Source organism: Sus scrofa, chromosome 14 (genome assembly GCF_054392235.1).
Source record: "Sus scrofa isolate SSC_HxYL_T2T_F1_AM1 chromosome 14, Sscrofa_HxYL_maternal_Yorkshire_Landrace_v2.0, whole genome shotgun sequence".
NCBI classification, from domain to species: domain Eukaryota; kingdom Metazoa; phylum Chordata; class Mammalia; order Artiodactyla; family Suidae; genus Sus; species Sus scrofa.
This window is the reverse complement of record NC_139396.1, coordinates 97,565,944-97,583,366: the sequence shown is the minus strand read 5'-3', so window position 1 is coordinate 97,583,366 and position 17,423 is coordinate 97,565,944. Positions and strand designations below refer to the sequence as shown.

The 17,423-nt window shown below is 36.9% G+C and overlaps 1 protein-coding gene across 6 annotated transcripts in view; it reads left to right on the top strand.

Annotated features, from left to right (window-relative positions):
* The window catches only part of MICU1 (mitochondrial calcium uptake 1), a 242,021-nt gene that overhangs the window by 65,172 nt on the left and 159,426 nt on the right, over positions 1–17,423 (top strand). For all 6 annotated transcript variants that reach the window (XR_014825569.1, XR_014825571.1, XR_014825570.1 and 3 more), the window contains 1 exon segment: positions 1,094–1,256. Coding sequence is in view for 3 of the 6 variants with exons in the window: in XM_005671068.4 (XP_005671125.1) it covers positions 1,094–1,256 (163 nt within the window). In the remaining 3 variants the exon portion in view is untranslated.

Genomic DNA, 17,423 nt, shown 5'->3' with positions numbered 1-17,423 from the left:
TATCTTTTCACTAAAGTACTATATAGTTTGTAGAAGAAAATTATGCAGAAGATACAGTATTTTGTACATTTCATATACAGAATGGGGCTTGGGTGCCACATAAGGAAATGAGAAAGGGTTATTAACATCACACTCTTAGTTAAATGTTTGCCATATTTGATTTTGTTCCTATTCCAAGATTTGCTTGTATTTTTCCCAAGTCTATTCTTTTCTAAATATGCAACATTTAAATAGTCTCTGGAAGTTTAATTTTGTAGTCAAAAGTAAGTCATTGCTTTAGACTTGTCGGTAATTGAGTTTCCATGATATGCAATTTTTTTATGATGTTTAATGTACTTTGTGTTTGAAAGACTCTTAGCTATTCAGACTTATGAAGTCCCATGTCCGTTTTGTTTTAGAGATTAGGAAATTGCAAAGAAATAAAAACTATAAAATCAATCCTTTTTTTGGAGTTCCTGTCATGGTGCAGTGGTTAATGAATCCAATTAGGAACCATGAGGTTGCGGGTTTGATCCCTGCCTTGCTCAGTGGGTTAAGGATCTGGCATTGCCGTGAACTGTGGTGTAGGTTGCAGATGCGGCTCGGATCCCATGTTGCTGTGGCTCTGGCACAGGCTGGCAGCTACAGCTCCAATTAGACCCCTAGCCTGGGAACCTCCATATGCCATGGAAAGCAGCCCTAGAAAAAGCAAAGAAAAAAAAAATCAATCTCTTTTTTAAAACTTGGTATTTTAAAAAATTATAGACTACCATATATATGGCATTATACCCTTTTACTAAGACCTTTTGAATTCTTGTATGACATTTTTTTTTTTCAATTTTGCTAGCATTCGGTAATTTAAGAAACTAGAAAATCATTCAAAGGTTCTAAACAAAACTGATATAATCATTGCCTCAACTGTAGTATGAATGCTATATCACAAGTTTTGGAAACACAAGTAATTTCAAGTTTAAAAAATCCAGTTATAGGGAAAAAATGATATAATTGATATCATTATAAGTGATATTTGCGCTTATTTCCCCCCAAATGAGTGCATATGCAAGAAAATGAGAATTACTCAATATGGAAACACTCTCTGAATTTCTAATTTTAGGTGATGGAATATGAGAATAGGATTCGCGCATATTCTACACCAGACAAAATCTTCCGGTATTTTGCCACCTTAAAAGTAATCAGTGAACATGGTGAATCTGAAGTTTTTATGACACCACAAGACTTTGTGCGATCCATAACACCTAATGAAAAACAACCAGAACGTAAGTTGCTAAAGTGAAAAATTGTGATGTTTGTTTTGTTATATGCTACTTTGTTTCTTATAAATCCGTGCAGTAATTATATTCACTGTGTAGCATTATGCTAGGCTTTAGGAGTACTAAAGAGGAGCATATAATCTAAAGGGTTGAGGAGATTATACCTCTCTGGCTGAGATTCATTGCCTGTAATGAGACTGTTCATGAAGGCAGTTGATTGCCATCAAGTTACTTTTTGGTGGAATAGACAGCGATGGTAACAGGTGATTTCAAATGTGTTGATTTGTTAAAGAACAGCTTCTATGGCAGTAGAAAAAAGGGGCACGTAATTCAATCTGGAAGTTTAATGAAAATCTAGAAAATACATCTAAATTTGAATTAAAATTAGACAAAGAATAGAGGAAATGATGTCTCATCTAGAGGAGACAGTGAGATGTGAGGAAAGAAAATAAATTGCTTAATATTATAAGTTAAAGGTGATACTTTACAATTGCGTATGGGAGACATGGTGGGAAAAATGACAGAGTAGGGAGCTCCAAGAATCATTTTTTTCACTGAAGCAGTCATTACACTGTCCAGAATGGATTGAATCAACTTTTTTGGATCACTGGAATCCAATTTAAAAATTACAGTAACCAGGTAGTGGTTAATGAAGAAAGAGGCTCATAAATTTTGGGAAGAAAGTGTTGTGGCCTTTTGCTTGCCTGCCTACCATGCCTTGTTTCCCAGCTTAGCAGCAGTCATGGAGATAACAGCCTGCATTCCTAGTGTGGCTTACTAGTGATGGGGGAGTTCACTGGCAGGCAATACAGACTTTGTTTTCAAAAAATTGCGGTTGTATATTTTGACTCATCTGGTAATTTCCTGAGTTACCAGCACAAAGGTTTCATGCAGCTCAAGCTGAAGTAGCTTCCCACATGTCATATTCTGAAAAAAATTTTACCATATGACCCAGCAATCCCACTCCTGGTCATATATCCAGACGGAGCTTTCATTGAAAAAGATACATGCCCTTCTATGTTCATTGCAGCACTATTTACAATAGCCAAGACATGGAAACAACCTAAATGTCCAATGGCAGGTGAATGGATTAAGAAGATGTGGTACATCTACGCAATGGAACACTACTCATCCATAAAAAAAAGAATAAAATAATGCCATTTGCAGCAACATGGATGGAACTAGAGACTCTCATACTAAGTGATATGAGTCAGAAAGAGACAGACAAATACCATATGATATCACTTATATCTGGAATCTAATATACAGCACAAATGAACCTATCTATAGAAAAGAAATGACCTCATGGACTTGGAGTACAGACTTGTGGTTGCCAAGAGGCAAGGGGAGGGAGTGGGATGGACTGGGAGTTTGGGGTTAGTAGATGCAAACTATTGCCTTTGGAATGAATAAGCAGTAAGATCCTGCTGTATAGCACAGGAAACTATATCTCATCACTTGTGATGGAACATGATGGAGGATATATATACACACAACTTGGTCAATTTGCTATACAGCAGAAATTGACAGAACATTGTAAATCAACTATAATAATTTTTTTTTTAATTTAAAGACCCATACCACCTGTAGCCATCAGGCCAAGAGAGGGCAGATGAGACCAGTAGCAGACAGATTGAAAAGCCTGGGAAGGAGGCTGAGGAGAAAGACATTTCAGGAGAATAAGAGCTTTGAAGTTCTGCTGTGTATCCTGGGGAATCTAGAGTGATGCTCAGGGCCAGAAACATAATTGGAAAAGACTTGTGTGGGCTTGTGTGTTTTTGCTGATAGCTGTGCTCTGTGCAAGAAGAAGGTGAAAGTTGAGGTAGATTGTAGGAGATCTAGCTAAACATGAAAAGAGGATCCTAGTTCACAGTTAGTCTACAAACACTAGAAGAGCTGGATTATGTTTTTGTTTTTGTTTTTGTTTTTCATTCTTTTTGCCTCCAACATTTAAGAAAATCTGTGAGGTCACTTGATGACTGCTTAGATCATAGAGCAGAAACCTCATTTATGACTAATGATAAGGAATATAATCTTGGAAGAAATAGTTTGGAAAAATCACTAAAAGTGATGACCTTAATCCTCACCATGCTACAACGTCAAACCCTGGAAAGTAGGGAGAATCTGATTTCTAGAATTACCACATTGTAGTATTAAAAATGTCCAAGTTTCAATTTAAAAAATTGCATAGCATACCAGTAGTAATCAGGAATGTGAGAACTTTGATAAGAAAAAAAGAAAGAAATTGACAGAAACTATACCTGAGGAAACCTGAGCATTGCATATACTAGATGAAGATTTTAAATCAACTCTCTTAAATATGTTCAGAGAGCTATAGGAAACCATAGACAAAGAACTATAGGAAATAGGGAGAATTGTGTGTTAATAAATAGAGAATGTCCATAAAGAAATAGAAATTGTAAAAGGGGCTTGAATAGAAATCATGTAACTAAAAAGTACAATAGGTAAAGTGAAAACTTTACCAAAAGAATTCAACACAGATTTGAGCAGGCAGATAAAAGAATCAGAAACTTGAAGAGAGGTCAATTTATATCCAATTTCAGGAACAGAAAGCAAGAAGAATTAATAAAAATTAATAGAGACAAAAAAAATTAATAGAGCCCAAGATACTTGTGAGACAATATCAAGTCTACCAACATATGCTTAAGGGGAGTCCCAGAAGGAGAAATTAAGATGTTTTAAGGTAATCAAAAACAAAAGAAGTTTGTTGCTAGTACACATTTCCTATAAGAACACTAAATGGGGTTCTTTAAACTGAAATGAAAGTATATTGGATAGTAACCAAAGTCATTCAAAGACAATTTTTAAATGGTAAAGACCAGTAAAGGTAACTACATAGGGAAATGTAAAAGTTGGTATTAAAAGTCCATCAACAGAGGAATGGATAAAGAATATGTGGTACATATATAAACCGTGGAATATTAGTCATAAAAAATAATGAAATAATGCCATTTGCAGCAACATGGATGGGCCTAGAAACTATTACACTAAGTGAAGACAGTGAAAGACAAACATCATATAATATCATCTATATGTGGAATCTTTAAAAAAAAAAAAAAGGATACAAATGGACTTTTTGCAGAACAGAAACAGACTCACAGACTTTGAAAAACTTATGGTTATCAAAGTGGACTGGGGGATGGACTAGGGGTTTGGTGTTTGGGACTGGCATATGCACACTGAGGTATGTGGAATGATTGGCCATTGGGGACCTGCTGTATAGCACAGAGAACTCTACCCAGTATTTTGTGATAATCTATCTGGGGAAAGAATCTGAGATAGAACGAGTATGTGTATATGTATGACTGAGTCACTTTATTGTACAGCAGAAATTATCACAGCCTTGTAAATTAACTATACTTAAGTAAAACTTTTTTTAAAAAGTATTATTTTATTTTTGGTTTTTCAGTCCTTTTTGTTAACTATATGATTTATTTTTATTTTATTTTTTTTTTTGTCTTTATGCTATTTCCTGGGCTGCTCCCACGGCATATGGAGGTTCCCAGGCTAGGGGTCCAATCGGAGATGTAGCCACCAGCCTACACCAGCCACAGCAACGTGGGATCCGAGCCGCGTCTGCAACCTACACCACAGCTCACGGTAATGCCGGATCCTTAACCCACTGAGCAAGGGCAGGGACCGAACCTACAACCTCATGCTTCCTAGTCGGATTCATTAACCACTGTGCCACGACGGGAACTCCCAACTATATGATTTAAAAGACAAATTTTAAAGCATTTATAAACATGTTAATGTTGAGTCAGACTAGGATTATTATAAGTTTGAGATTAATTGGTTTTTAATTTTTGATTAAAGTATAATCGATTTACAGTGTTGTGCCAATTTCTACTGTAAAACAGAGTGACCCAGTCATATGTACATACACATTCCCTTTCTTATCTTCCATGATGGTATCCCGAGAGACTGTATATATTTCCCTTTACTGTGCAATAGGACCACATTGCCTATCCATTCTAAATATAATAGGTTGTATTTAAGATGTTAATTGTAACCTTCAAGTTAACCACTAAGACAGTAACTAAAAAATATACAGAAAAGGAAATGAGAGGATATATAGTACATTAGAGGAGTTCTCTTGTGGCGCAGCAGGTTAAGGATCCATCATTGTCACTGAAGCAGCTCAGATCACTGCTGTGGCTTGTGTTCATTCCCTAGCCTGGGAACTCCCACATATCACAGGTGCAGGAAAAAAATTAGTGCACTAGAAAAAATAATCAAACACAAAAGAGGGAAAGATTGGAGGAACTAAGGGCCAAAAATATGTAAGACATACAGAGAACAGATAACAAGATGGCATAAGTAGGTCCTTTCTAATTAGTAATCACTTTATATATAAAAGAAACTCATCGGTTAAAAGAGATTAACAGGAGAAAAAAGTATGATCTAAGGAAACTCACTTTAGATCCACAAATAGGCTGAAAATGAAAAGGTACAGATAGTGACCAAAAGAGAGTTGAGGTGACTATATTTATATCAAACAAAATAGATTTTAAGAAATTGTTACCAGAGACAAAGAAGAATAATATATATTGATAAAAAGATGAGTTCATCGAGATGTAACAATCACAAATATATATACTCACCAAATGACAGACTCCAAAATATGTGAGAGAAAGATTGACAGAATTGAAGTAGAAAATAATTCTATGGTAATGGTTAGAAACTTCAGAATTCAGGAGTTCCGATTGTGGCACAGTGGAAACGAGTCCAACTAGTAACCATGAGGTTGCGGGTTTGATCCCTGGCCCCGCTCAGTGGGTAAGGATCCAGCATTGCTGTGAGCTGTGGTGGTGTAGGTCACCAGTGCAGCTCAGATCCCATGTTGTAGCTTCAATTCAACCCCTAGCCTGGGAACTTCCATATGCTGCAGATTGTGGCCCTAAAAAAAAAAAAAAGAGAAGCTTTAGAATCCCTATATTAGTAATGAATAAAACATCTAGACAGAAAGTCATTAAAGAAATAGAAGACTTAATACTATAAACCAGCTAAACCTAATAGACATGCATGGAACACTCTACTCAAAAGCAGCAGAATACATATTCTTCTGAAGCACACATCAAATATTCTCCAGAATAGACCAGATAGACCATATGTTAGGGTGCAAAACAAATCTTAGTAAATTTTAAAAGATTAAAATCATATTGAGTATATTTTCTGATAAAAATAGAATGAAACTATCTGTTGGTAACAGAAGGAAAACTAGAAAATTTATAAATATGTGGAAATTAAACAATACATTTAAGCAACCCATGGATCACAAGAGAAGTTAGAAACTACTTTGGGATAAATGAAAAAGGAAACAGAACTTACCAAAACTTATGTGATGCTACAAAAGTAGTACCAAGAGGGAAACTTATAGGTGTAAACACCTACATTTTAAAAGAAGAAAGGGAGTTCCCATTGAGGTGCAGTGGAAACGAATCCGACTAGTATCCATGAGGATGCGGGTTCAATCCCTGGCTTCACTCAGTGGGTCAGGGATCTGGCATTGCCATGACCTGTGGTATAGGTTGCAGATGTGACTCGGATCCCATGTTGCTTGGCTGAGGTATAGGCTAACAGCTGTACTTTTGATTTGACCCCTTGCCTGGGAACTTCCATATGTTGTGGGTGTGGCCCTAAAAAGTAAGTAAGTAAGTAAATAAATAAATAAATAAAAATGAAAAGAAAGATCTCAAATCACTTTCCTAACTTTATACCTATGGAACTAAAAAGAAAAGAGATCAAACAAAAACCAAAGATAGCTGAAATAAGGAAATATTAAAAGCTAATGCAAAGATAAGTGAAATGGAGAATGGAAAAACAATAGGGAGAATCAGTGAAACAGAAAGTTGGTTCTCTGGAAAGATCAACAAAACTGAAAAACCTTTAGCTAGACTAAGGAAAATAAGAGAAAAGAAGCAAATAACTAAAATCCTGAAAATGGTGACATTACTACCTACTTTACAGAAATAAAAAGGATAAGAGCATACTATGAACAGTCATATACCAACAAATTGGATTACCTAAATGAAATGAAACAACAAATTCTTAGTAACACACAAACTGCCAGAAATGAAAAAGAGCTCTTACAACTCAATAAGAAGTCAGACAACCCCATTAACAAATGGGCAAATGACTTGAATAAACATTTCTCCAAATAAGATACAGAAATGGCTAATAAGTACATGAAAAGATACTTAATGTCATCAGTCATGAGAGAAATGAAAATCAAAACCACGGTATACCTACACCACAGCTCACAGCAATGCCGGATCCTTAACCCTCTGAGCAGGCCAGGGATCGAACCTGTGTCCTTATGGGTGCTAGTGAGGTTCGTTAACCACTGAGCCATGGCGGGAACTCCTTGGCTCTAATTTAAAAGCAAACAAGTAGAGTTCCGCGGTGGCCCAGTGGGTTAAGAATCCGGCATTGTTACTGCTGTGGCTAGGGTTGCAGCTGTGGCTTGGGTTTGATCCCTGCGCTCAGAACTTCTGCATGCCAGGAACTCTCATATGTTGCTGGTGAGAATGTAAAATTGTGCAAAAGCAATTTGACCATTTCCCAGAAATGTAAGGTGAACAAAAAATTACCACATGACCCAAAAATTTCACTACTAGTATGAAAACAAAAGTATTGTAAAACACACTCAAACAAGTCCTTGTACATGAATGTTCAAAGCAGCACCATTCACCATACCTCCAAAGTAGAAACATCTTAAATGTCCTTTAACAGATGAATGGATAAACAAATTGTGAAGTATGCATAGAGTAGAATATTATTCAAATGAGGATGAATCTAGAAAACATTATGCTAAATGAGACAAACCAGTCACAAAAGGCCACATATCACATCATATGATTTCATTTGTGTGAATATCTGATACAGGTAAATCCATAGAGATAGAAAGCAGTTGTCTATTGCAATCAGCTGGGCTGGGGGAATAAGGACTGACTGCCTAATGGGTACAAGATAGCTTTTTTTTTTGAGTGATGAACATGTTTTGAAATAGATAAAGGTAGTAGTTACGCAACACTATGAGTGTACTAAATGCCGCCGAACTGGACACTTTAAAATGGTTATTTTATGTTATTTGAATTTTTCAATTTAAAAAGAGGAAAAAGAATAGTCAGTTATTATTTGCAAATTTTGTATTTGCAAATTTGCATGCTCACTAAAACTTACTTGTAACCCCATAATCAATACTTATGATGCTTGCTTTTTTTTTTTTTTTTTTTTTGGCCTTTTTAGGGCCATACCCTCAGCATATGGAGGTTCCCAGGCTAGGGGTCGAATCGGAGCTGTAGCCACTGGCCTAACCCACAGTCACAGCAACACCAGATCCAAGCCACATCTGCAACCTACACCACAGCTCAAGGCAACACTGGATCCTTAACCCACTGAGCAAGGCCATGGATTGAACCTGCATCCTCATGGACACTAGTTAGATTTGTTTTAGCTGAGCCACGACGATAATTCCAATACTTATGATGCTTTTGCAGTTATCTCTGGCTACGTGCAGTGCAGCAAAAAACTTGAGTCACTCCTGTGCATGTTCCCAGCTGAAGTCAAAGTAATGCTCTGCCTTTTTGCTTCAGCTTTCATATGAGTATCCTCTGCTTTGTCTGTTTAGTGCCATGTTTTTCGAATTTTTGTGCTTTATCTTGATGATCACTGTGCCTCTTCCCCTCACCCCATGTAATATTGAAGTACTGTCTAGTGTTCTTAAGCATAAGAAGGCTGTAATGTTCCTTGAGGAGAAAATCTGTATGTGAAATAAGCTTTCTTCAGGCTTGAGTTATAGTGCTCTTGGCCATGAGTTCAATCTTAATGAATCAAGGATATTTATGTAGAGAAAGAATGAATCAAATATATATATAGACATACATATATCAAATAAATATGGGAGTTCTCTGGTGGCTCAGCAGGTTAAGGATTTGGCATAGTCACTACTGTGGGACAGGTTTGATCCTGACCCAGGAACTTCCACATGAATAAGCTGTCTAAAAAACAAACAAATGAACAAAATCCATAAAGTAAGGTTATGTATTGATTGGTTTGAAAAAAAGTTGTATGTGACTAGAGGATCACATGAGCCTAACCCTATATATATCCCCTGGGACCAAGAGGTCAATATTCATAGTTCACTGTTCGTGGTAACTTTAGAGAATGTAACTATTACTGTTAGCAAGAATCAAGCATATATGGTATAGTAATAGGATATGAAAAAGAAACTATTTCTTTAGAGAGTATAAGGAAGACATCCTAAAGGAGGTAGCATTTGAGATGGGTTTTGAAAAGTGAGTAATAGTTCATATATATGAGAGGGAAAAGGCATCACTCAGAGGGAGTAAATTGTCTGGTCAAAAATACAGACATGTGAAATAACAGCGTGAGCTTGGGAAACCAAAAACAATTATAACATCTTTGAACGAGGGAGGTTATAATGTTTTGCCCATGTTCATTAACATTCATATATCTCTACAACAAATAAAACCCTCAAAGGTGCAGGAAATTTGTTGTATATTAAATTTTTTTTCTTATGGAAATTAGAGTAATATAATCAACCCATATGTACCTATCACTTAGATTCAACAACTATAAACATGGCCAGTCTTATTTCATCTATAACCTTATTTCTTCTCCTCACTCCAGGTTGTTTTGAAGCCAATTTAAAAGTTTGTTTTTTTTTTTCTTTTTGACCATGCCCACAACATGTTCAAGTTCCTGGGCCAGGGATTGAACCCATGCCATAGAAGCAACCCAAGCCACAGCAGTGACAATGCCAGATCCTTAACCTGCTGAGCCACCAGAGAACTTCCTAAAGCAGTTTTTTTTTTTTTTTTTCCCCAAATAAACTCTCATTGTATTAAGGTGGACTGAGTGTATTTGGCAATAAATAGTGATGGTATTTGTTGTTAATTTTTTATTGAATAAATTTAACATGTAACTTTGTGTGAGTTTAAGGTGTATAGTGTGTTACTTTGATACACTTAAATATTGTAATGATTGCAGATGCAGCAGTATTTATCATGTTACATCATTATAGTTTTACATTGACTATATCCATTATACTATGCATTAGATCTCTATGGCTTATTAATACTACTCATTACAAGTCTGAAGCTTTACATACCATCAATCTTGTCCTTCTGTGGTAGCCACCATTTTTTCTGTTTTCACAAGTTTGGCTCCTTTAGATTTCACATATAAGTAATACCATAGAAGTACTTGCCCTAAAGCAGTTTTAAAGCCACCGCTGTGTGTCTCTGAAAGATAAATAGTTGCCAGTGGGAACCTGCTGTATAGCTCAGAGAACTCTACCAAGTATTCTTTGATGGTCTATGTAGGAAAAGAGTCTGAAAGAAAATGGATGTGTCTATATGTACAACAAACTGAATCACTTTGTTGTACAGCAGAAATTGTCACAACCTTGCTGTGTAGCAGAAATTGACAAAACACTGTAAATCAACTATAATAAATAAATTATCCCAGTTTAAAATAAAGACATTGTCACAACCTCATAAATCAACTTTACTTCAATAAAATTTTTAAAAATGAAAAAAGGTAAGTACCAGTAATACCAAAAAATTTTAAATATTACAATAATTTTAATAGCAAATATCTAGGCATTGTTCTAATTTTCCTATCTAAAAATACTGTTTACAGTTGATTTCTTCAAATCAATCTCCAGAGGTGGTCAACACTAGGTTAGATATCTGTTAAGTCTTTCTTTATCTAGGAGTTTTTCTCTTTTTTTCTTGTCATTTTTTTCTTACCATTTATGCAAGGCAAATTTTGGGCCTTGTTTCATATCTCTCAGCCCACCTTTTACCTTTTGCTCAGATTGTTGCTATAGCAGTTAGTATGGAGATATAGCCTGACAGGAACAACCCTCAGCTGCTCTAAGATTTCTTGTTTCAGGAGTTCCCATCTGGCTCAGTGGTTAATGAATCCGACTAGGATCCATGAGGCTGCAGGTTTGATCCCTGGCTTCACTCAGTGGGTTAAGGATCTGGCATTGCTGTGAGCTGTAGTGTGGGCCTCGGATACTGCTCAGATCCAGTGTTGCTGTGGCTATGGTGTAGGCCGGTGGCTACAGCTCTGATTCGACCCTAGCCTGGGAATCTCCATATGCTGCTGGTGTGGCCCTAAAAAGACAAAAAGACAAAAAAAAAAAGATTTCTTGTTCTGGCTATAGAGCATCTCTGCTGCTGTAGCATGGGACCCCTGCGGGAGCCCACTCAGCCATTTTAGCACATGAACACAAATAGGGTTACAAAGGACCTTTTGTTGGGACTTGATGCACAAATACTCTTCTCCACTGACTTAGATGGTCAATTCTGAAGACAAAAACTGCATAGTTTCTCAGATGGGCTAAGCGCTAGCTGTCTGTCTACAGCAGTAATCACCTCACCCTTGAATTGGCTTTCCCTCCTTTCCTGATTAACTTTTTCTGATCCTCCTGCACCAGTAGGAAAGTCCAACTATACAACATTTATTTGTGAAAGAATGTAAGTCATTTATATTATAGATTTTCCCACATTTTGGATTTTACTGATGTATCTCCATGGTTTTAATTAATATGTTCTTCTATACTTTGTCTTTCACCCATGTAGAAAATATATAGAAAGCAACCAAAAGATAATGTACCAAAATGTTGAAATTATAAGGAATTAGTTTATTCTTCTTTGTATGTTCCTTTATTTTCTAATAGACTTCATAGTCATTCATGCAGCAAGTATTGATTGATTAGCTCTGTTGTGAGTTAGACACTATTCTATGTACAGGGCATGCAGTAATTAATAAAACTGACAATTTTTTGCCTTTATAAAGTATATTGTCTTTTATAATCAGAAAGAATGTAAATATTTCCATTAATTGCACTGAATTTTAATTGCACTGAATTTTAGATTTTGAGCCTTTTGAATTAGTTTTAGCACCTTGTTTTGTGACATGTGGAAGGAGAAATTGAAGGCTGTGTGTAAGACAGAAGAAAAAAAGATTGCAAGATATATTCCTGGTTTTTATGGTAGTGAAATATTTTGTACCTGTCAAATTATTCCTAATACCCAGATTAAATCTAGTTTGTATCAGTAACTTTAAATGAAAATGTACTTTGCTTCCAGTGTGACAGTGAAAATGAAGCAACATTTTTGGCAGGTCACTAAAGATTATCTGGTCATTTAAGGAAATTTTTTTTCCTTTGGAAATCATCACATATTCTAATTGCTTACACATTTTGGCATATGACTTTGTAATTCTGCTATTTAATTATGAAAAGACATGTTATGTGGACAAAATAGTTACTAAATGTCTAATATGCCAAGGACATTTCTGGCTTTCATTAGAAGCCAGATTAATGAATGATTACTTTTCTTTTAAAATAATAATCATGAGGGGAAATTGTAAATTATATTAAAATGAGATTCAATAGAAAATTTGGCTTCATTTTTGTTTGCTCATTAACACAAATTTCCACAAATGTTGATGTAGCAGAAGTAAAATATATATTATTCCGATGTGAGTTGAAATAAAAAAAAGGGTGAGGCTGTTTTTTTGTCATTTGAATTTCTATGATCAGATGGCTGGATTCTAGCCAGTAGCTCATATTTTAGCCTTGTTTTGTCATGTCTTTTGCACATACTGTATCCCAGGATACCTAACAGATCTAAACTTGTAAGTTTTAGTTTTAGAACAGTTCAAAAATAATCACAAAGCATACAGAGTCCTAAAATTAAGCAGTATTTAAAATAGTGGAGTGCTGATGAATTTCAGTAAAAAGATGATTAAGAATATAGTAGTGAATACCAAGAAAATTTAGGGTAGCCATAGGTAAGTAGGAAGGACAGTAAAAGGAAAAAAATTTATTGTCTATTACTTGAGTATGTCTCCTCTCCCTTTTTGTGCAGTCTTAGTATCTTCACTATCTCTGGGTATAGTGGATAAGGCAGTTGCTTCAAGCTCTGGGTCCTGCTGCTTGTAGTAACCAGTCTTGCATAGCTAGCCAATGACTTGGAGAAGCAGCAGCATGGAGAGTTTTTAAAATACTATATAGAAAAACTTGAGGTTGGTCAGAGCAGAAGATCTCTATTTCCTTTCCACTGGCTGGCCCTATTCATCTTAGTCTGATTTTGTATACATGGAAGATGAAAAGGGTGTGAAAAGGGAAACACAGATCATACCGTGACTGACTTGTTCCTGGATTCCATATTCTCCCTAGGAGGACCCTTCATGCCCTTAGTGATAGTCTTACCTAGAGCACTTTTAGTTTGAGACACATCCTTTTACACTCGGTTATATGCAGTGAGTTCTGGTTCAATGTGGTGATGTAGGAGGATCCTGAAGTCACCTCCTCCCACGGACACACCATATCTGTAACTAAATACAGAATAATTTCCTTTGAAAGAAACCCAAAAACGAGACATGCAACTCCTACACATCAAGACATGAGAAAAAGCCCACACTGAAATGGATAGGAGAGGCTGCGACATGATCTCACCATAAATTACCGCTGCCACGATAACCAGTGGTCAAGAGGGAACGCACAGACCTGAGCTTCTACCTGAGGAGCAAGGAGTTTGAACTTCACATCTGACACCTCAGCTTTTGAGACCTACACCCAAGAGATGAGCCCCAGAACACCAGCATTGAAAGCCAGTGGGGCTTGCACGTACGCAGCCTACAAGGCCATAGTGAACTGAGGAGCAGTTATTAGAGGGCTTATCCTTGGCTACCCACATGGCTCAGTGCAAAGGCCGCTGAATGAAAAGTGCCCAGTCTTTCTGTGAAAGAGGTCTATTTGCTTATCTTACAGAGTTAGCCTGAGGAGTAGACCTCTAGTTTTATACACATTTAAGGGCCTTCTGAAATCTTCTCCCAAGACAGGAAATGGCAGGCTCCATCTTTGCACTCTCCCTCTGCTTTGCTCCCAGTCTCTAGTATTTCCTTGAAAGGAGCTTGTGCATGTGTCTAGTGACCTGGTTTTTGCAGCAGCTGCCCAAAGGACATCCCTTGATTGTCTGCCTCTGGTGGGCAGCAGAATTTATGTTCACAGGTTCCATAGGACTGTGACAGAGAAATAGTTGTTAACTGGTTACCACCACCAGGATATAGTGCAGAGACAGCAGACTGAAACACACCTCCAGTCTTTTTGTGAAAGTGGCCCATTTGCTTACCATGAACCTTTGGCCTGAGGGGTAGGCTTCTGGTTTAATATACATATGGAGGCCTGCTGAAATACTCTCCAGAGACTGCAGAGGCCAGTGTTAAATATTCAAGTTCCGTTGTGGCACAGCAGGTTAAGGATCTGGTGTTGTCACTTCTGTGGCTTGGGGTCAGTACTGTAGTGTGGGTTCCATCCCTAGGAACTTCTTCATGCCATGGGCACAACCAAAAAGAAAAAATATATATGTTTAATATTATGTTTATATTTGTATGTGTGTGTTTGTTGATAAAGGTAGCCATTGTTCTCTTATTTGGACTGCTATGTAGTTGTGTATATCAAAAATTATATAAATTTATTTAAACATGCCAGTATTTAATTTATCTATGTTTATGTAGATTAACATTTCCAATTTTATCAGTCAGCTATTGCTGTGTAACAACCAACCATATTAAATTTCAGTGACATAAAACACAAGCATTTACTAGCTCACAGCTGGCTAATCATAACTGGCTTTGCTCTATTGATAGGCTGGGAGATGGTTAATTTAGGCTGAGTCTTATCTGCTTGATGGTTTTGTCAGATTTGTTAGTTTATTCCATATATTTCTCATCCTTTTTAGACCAAAGGCCTCTCTGGGGTATATTCTTTTCATGGTATTGGCAGAGGTGCAAGAAAGCAAGCCAACCTCAGAAGACAGTTTTAAGGATCTAGGCATGTTGTAATTGCTAATATCCCATTGTCCAAAGCAAATCACAACTAAGCCCAAAGTTAAGGGATTTTCCAGGGAAGTCAAGAAGGAGGAAGTGAGTATTTGAGAACAAAAATCTAATATGCCAGTGTTTTTTTACTATTACAAAGCATACTGCAGTGAACATTTTTCCATATGTCTCCTGGTACATATATGCAAAAAGTTATTTTCAACATATATACCTGGAAGTTGGACTCTCTGGCCCATAGGATACAGTCCTCTTCAAATTTGCTAAACATTGCCAAATTGATTTCCAAAGTAGATAAAATAATTTACATTTTCTCTAAGAATGTATGAGTTTCCTCCTCTGCATTCCTGCCAAGACATGATATTGTCAGACTTAAATTTTTAGTAATCTAATGAGAATGAATGATATCTTTGTGGTTTCATTTTGCATTTCACTAGCAAGTAATAAGGCTTATCATCTCTGAATGTTTATTGGCTATTTACATTGCCATATCTATGAGTTGCCTATTTATCTTCTCTACTCATTTTCTATTTGATTTCTTTTTGATTAGTAGAAGTATTATATGTATTCTCTATTGAAATCTGTCGTGTATTTAGCAAATATCTTTTCCTGGTCTGTGGCCCATCTTTTTATTTTGTTTATGATAATTGTTAATGTAAAAAATTTGCCAATATTTTCAAGCATATCAGTTTCTCCTTGGTGGTTTGTACTATTTCTTTTAACCACTTTATTGAGGTATAATTAACAAAGAATAAACAGCACATATTTAAAGTGTTTGATGAGTTTTGACATACTAATCACATGTATATACTGGTGAACCTACCAGCACAATCAATATAATGAACGTAATATTACTTCATACTCATTTGTAATCCTGCCTTTTCACTCCTTCCTATCCCCCAAGTCCCAGGCAATCACTGATCTTTCTGTCTTCCATATCCTTACTGATTATCTGTCTACTTTCTCTGTTAGTTATTGAGAGAAGGAGTTTGATCTCTGACTTTATTTGTGGATTTGTTTTTGTTTCAAACATTTTGAAATTATTGAATCAAACCAAGTTTTGTTTTTGCTTCAAGCATTTTGAAATTATTGAATCAAACTGAGTTTTTGCTTCAAGTATTTTGAAATTATTGAATCAAACCAAGCATGAGTACATGTTTAGAATTATTCTGTCTTCTTGGTGAATTGACCCTCTTATCAGTGTTTATTTTTTTATTTTTTTGTCTTTTTGCCATTTCTTGGGCCGCTCCCATGGCATATGGAGGTTCCCAGGCCAGGGGTCTAACCGGAACTGTAGCTGCCAGCCTACGCCAGAGCCACAGCAACGCGGGATCCGAGCCGCGTCTGCAACCTACACCACAGCTCACGGCAACACCGGATCGTTAACCCACTGAGCAAGGGCAGGGACCGAACCCGCAACCTCATGGTTCCTAGTCGGATTCGTTAACCACTGCGCCACGACGGGAACTCCCCTTATCAGTGTTTAATTGACCTTCTTTACTTTTTTTTTTTGGCCACACGCATGGCATGCAGAAGTTCCCAAGCCAGGGATGGAACTCAAGCCATAGCAGTGACAACTCTGAATCTTTAGCCACAATGCCACCAGGGAACTCTTTGACTCTCTTTACTCTTTTTTTTTTTTTTTTTGTCTTTTGTTGTTGTTGTTATTGCTGTTGTTGTTGTTGTTATTTCTTGGGCCGCTCCTGCGGCATATGGAGGTTCCCAGGCTAGGGGTTGAATTGGAGCTGTAGCCACCGGCCTACGCCAGAGCCACAGCAACGCAGGATCCGAGCCGCGTCTGCAACCTACACCACAGCTCATGGCAACGCCGGATCGTTAACCCACTGAGCAAGGGCAGGGACCGAACCGCAACCTCATGGTTCCTAGTCGGATTCGTTAACCACTGCGCCACGACGGGAACTCCTTTTTTTTTTTTTTTTTTTTTTTTTTGGTCTTTTGTTGTTGTTGTTATTGCTGCTGTTGTTGTTGTTGTTGTTTCTTTACTCTTGCTAATACTTTTTTTCTCACGTCCACATGGTCTGATATTTATGAAGTCTTTCTTTTTCTTTACTTTTCATTTTGGCTGTACCTGCAGCATGTGGAAGTTTCTGGGCTAGGCATTGAACCCATGCCTCAGCAGTGACCCAAGCTGCTGCAGAGATAATGCCAATCCTTAACCTGCTGTGCCACAAGAGAACTCCTGTCCTTTTAATTCACTTTTCATGATATATCTTTTCCCATCATATTACTTTTAACCTACCTGTACCA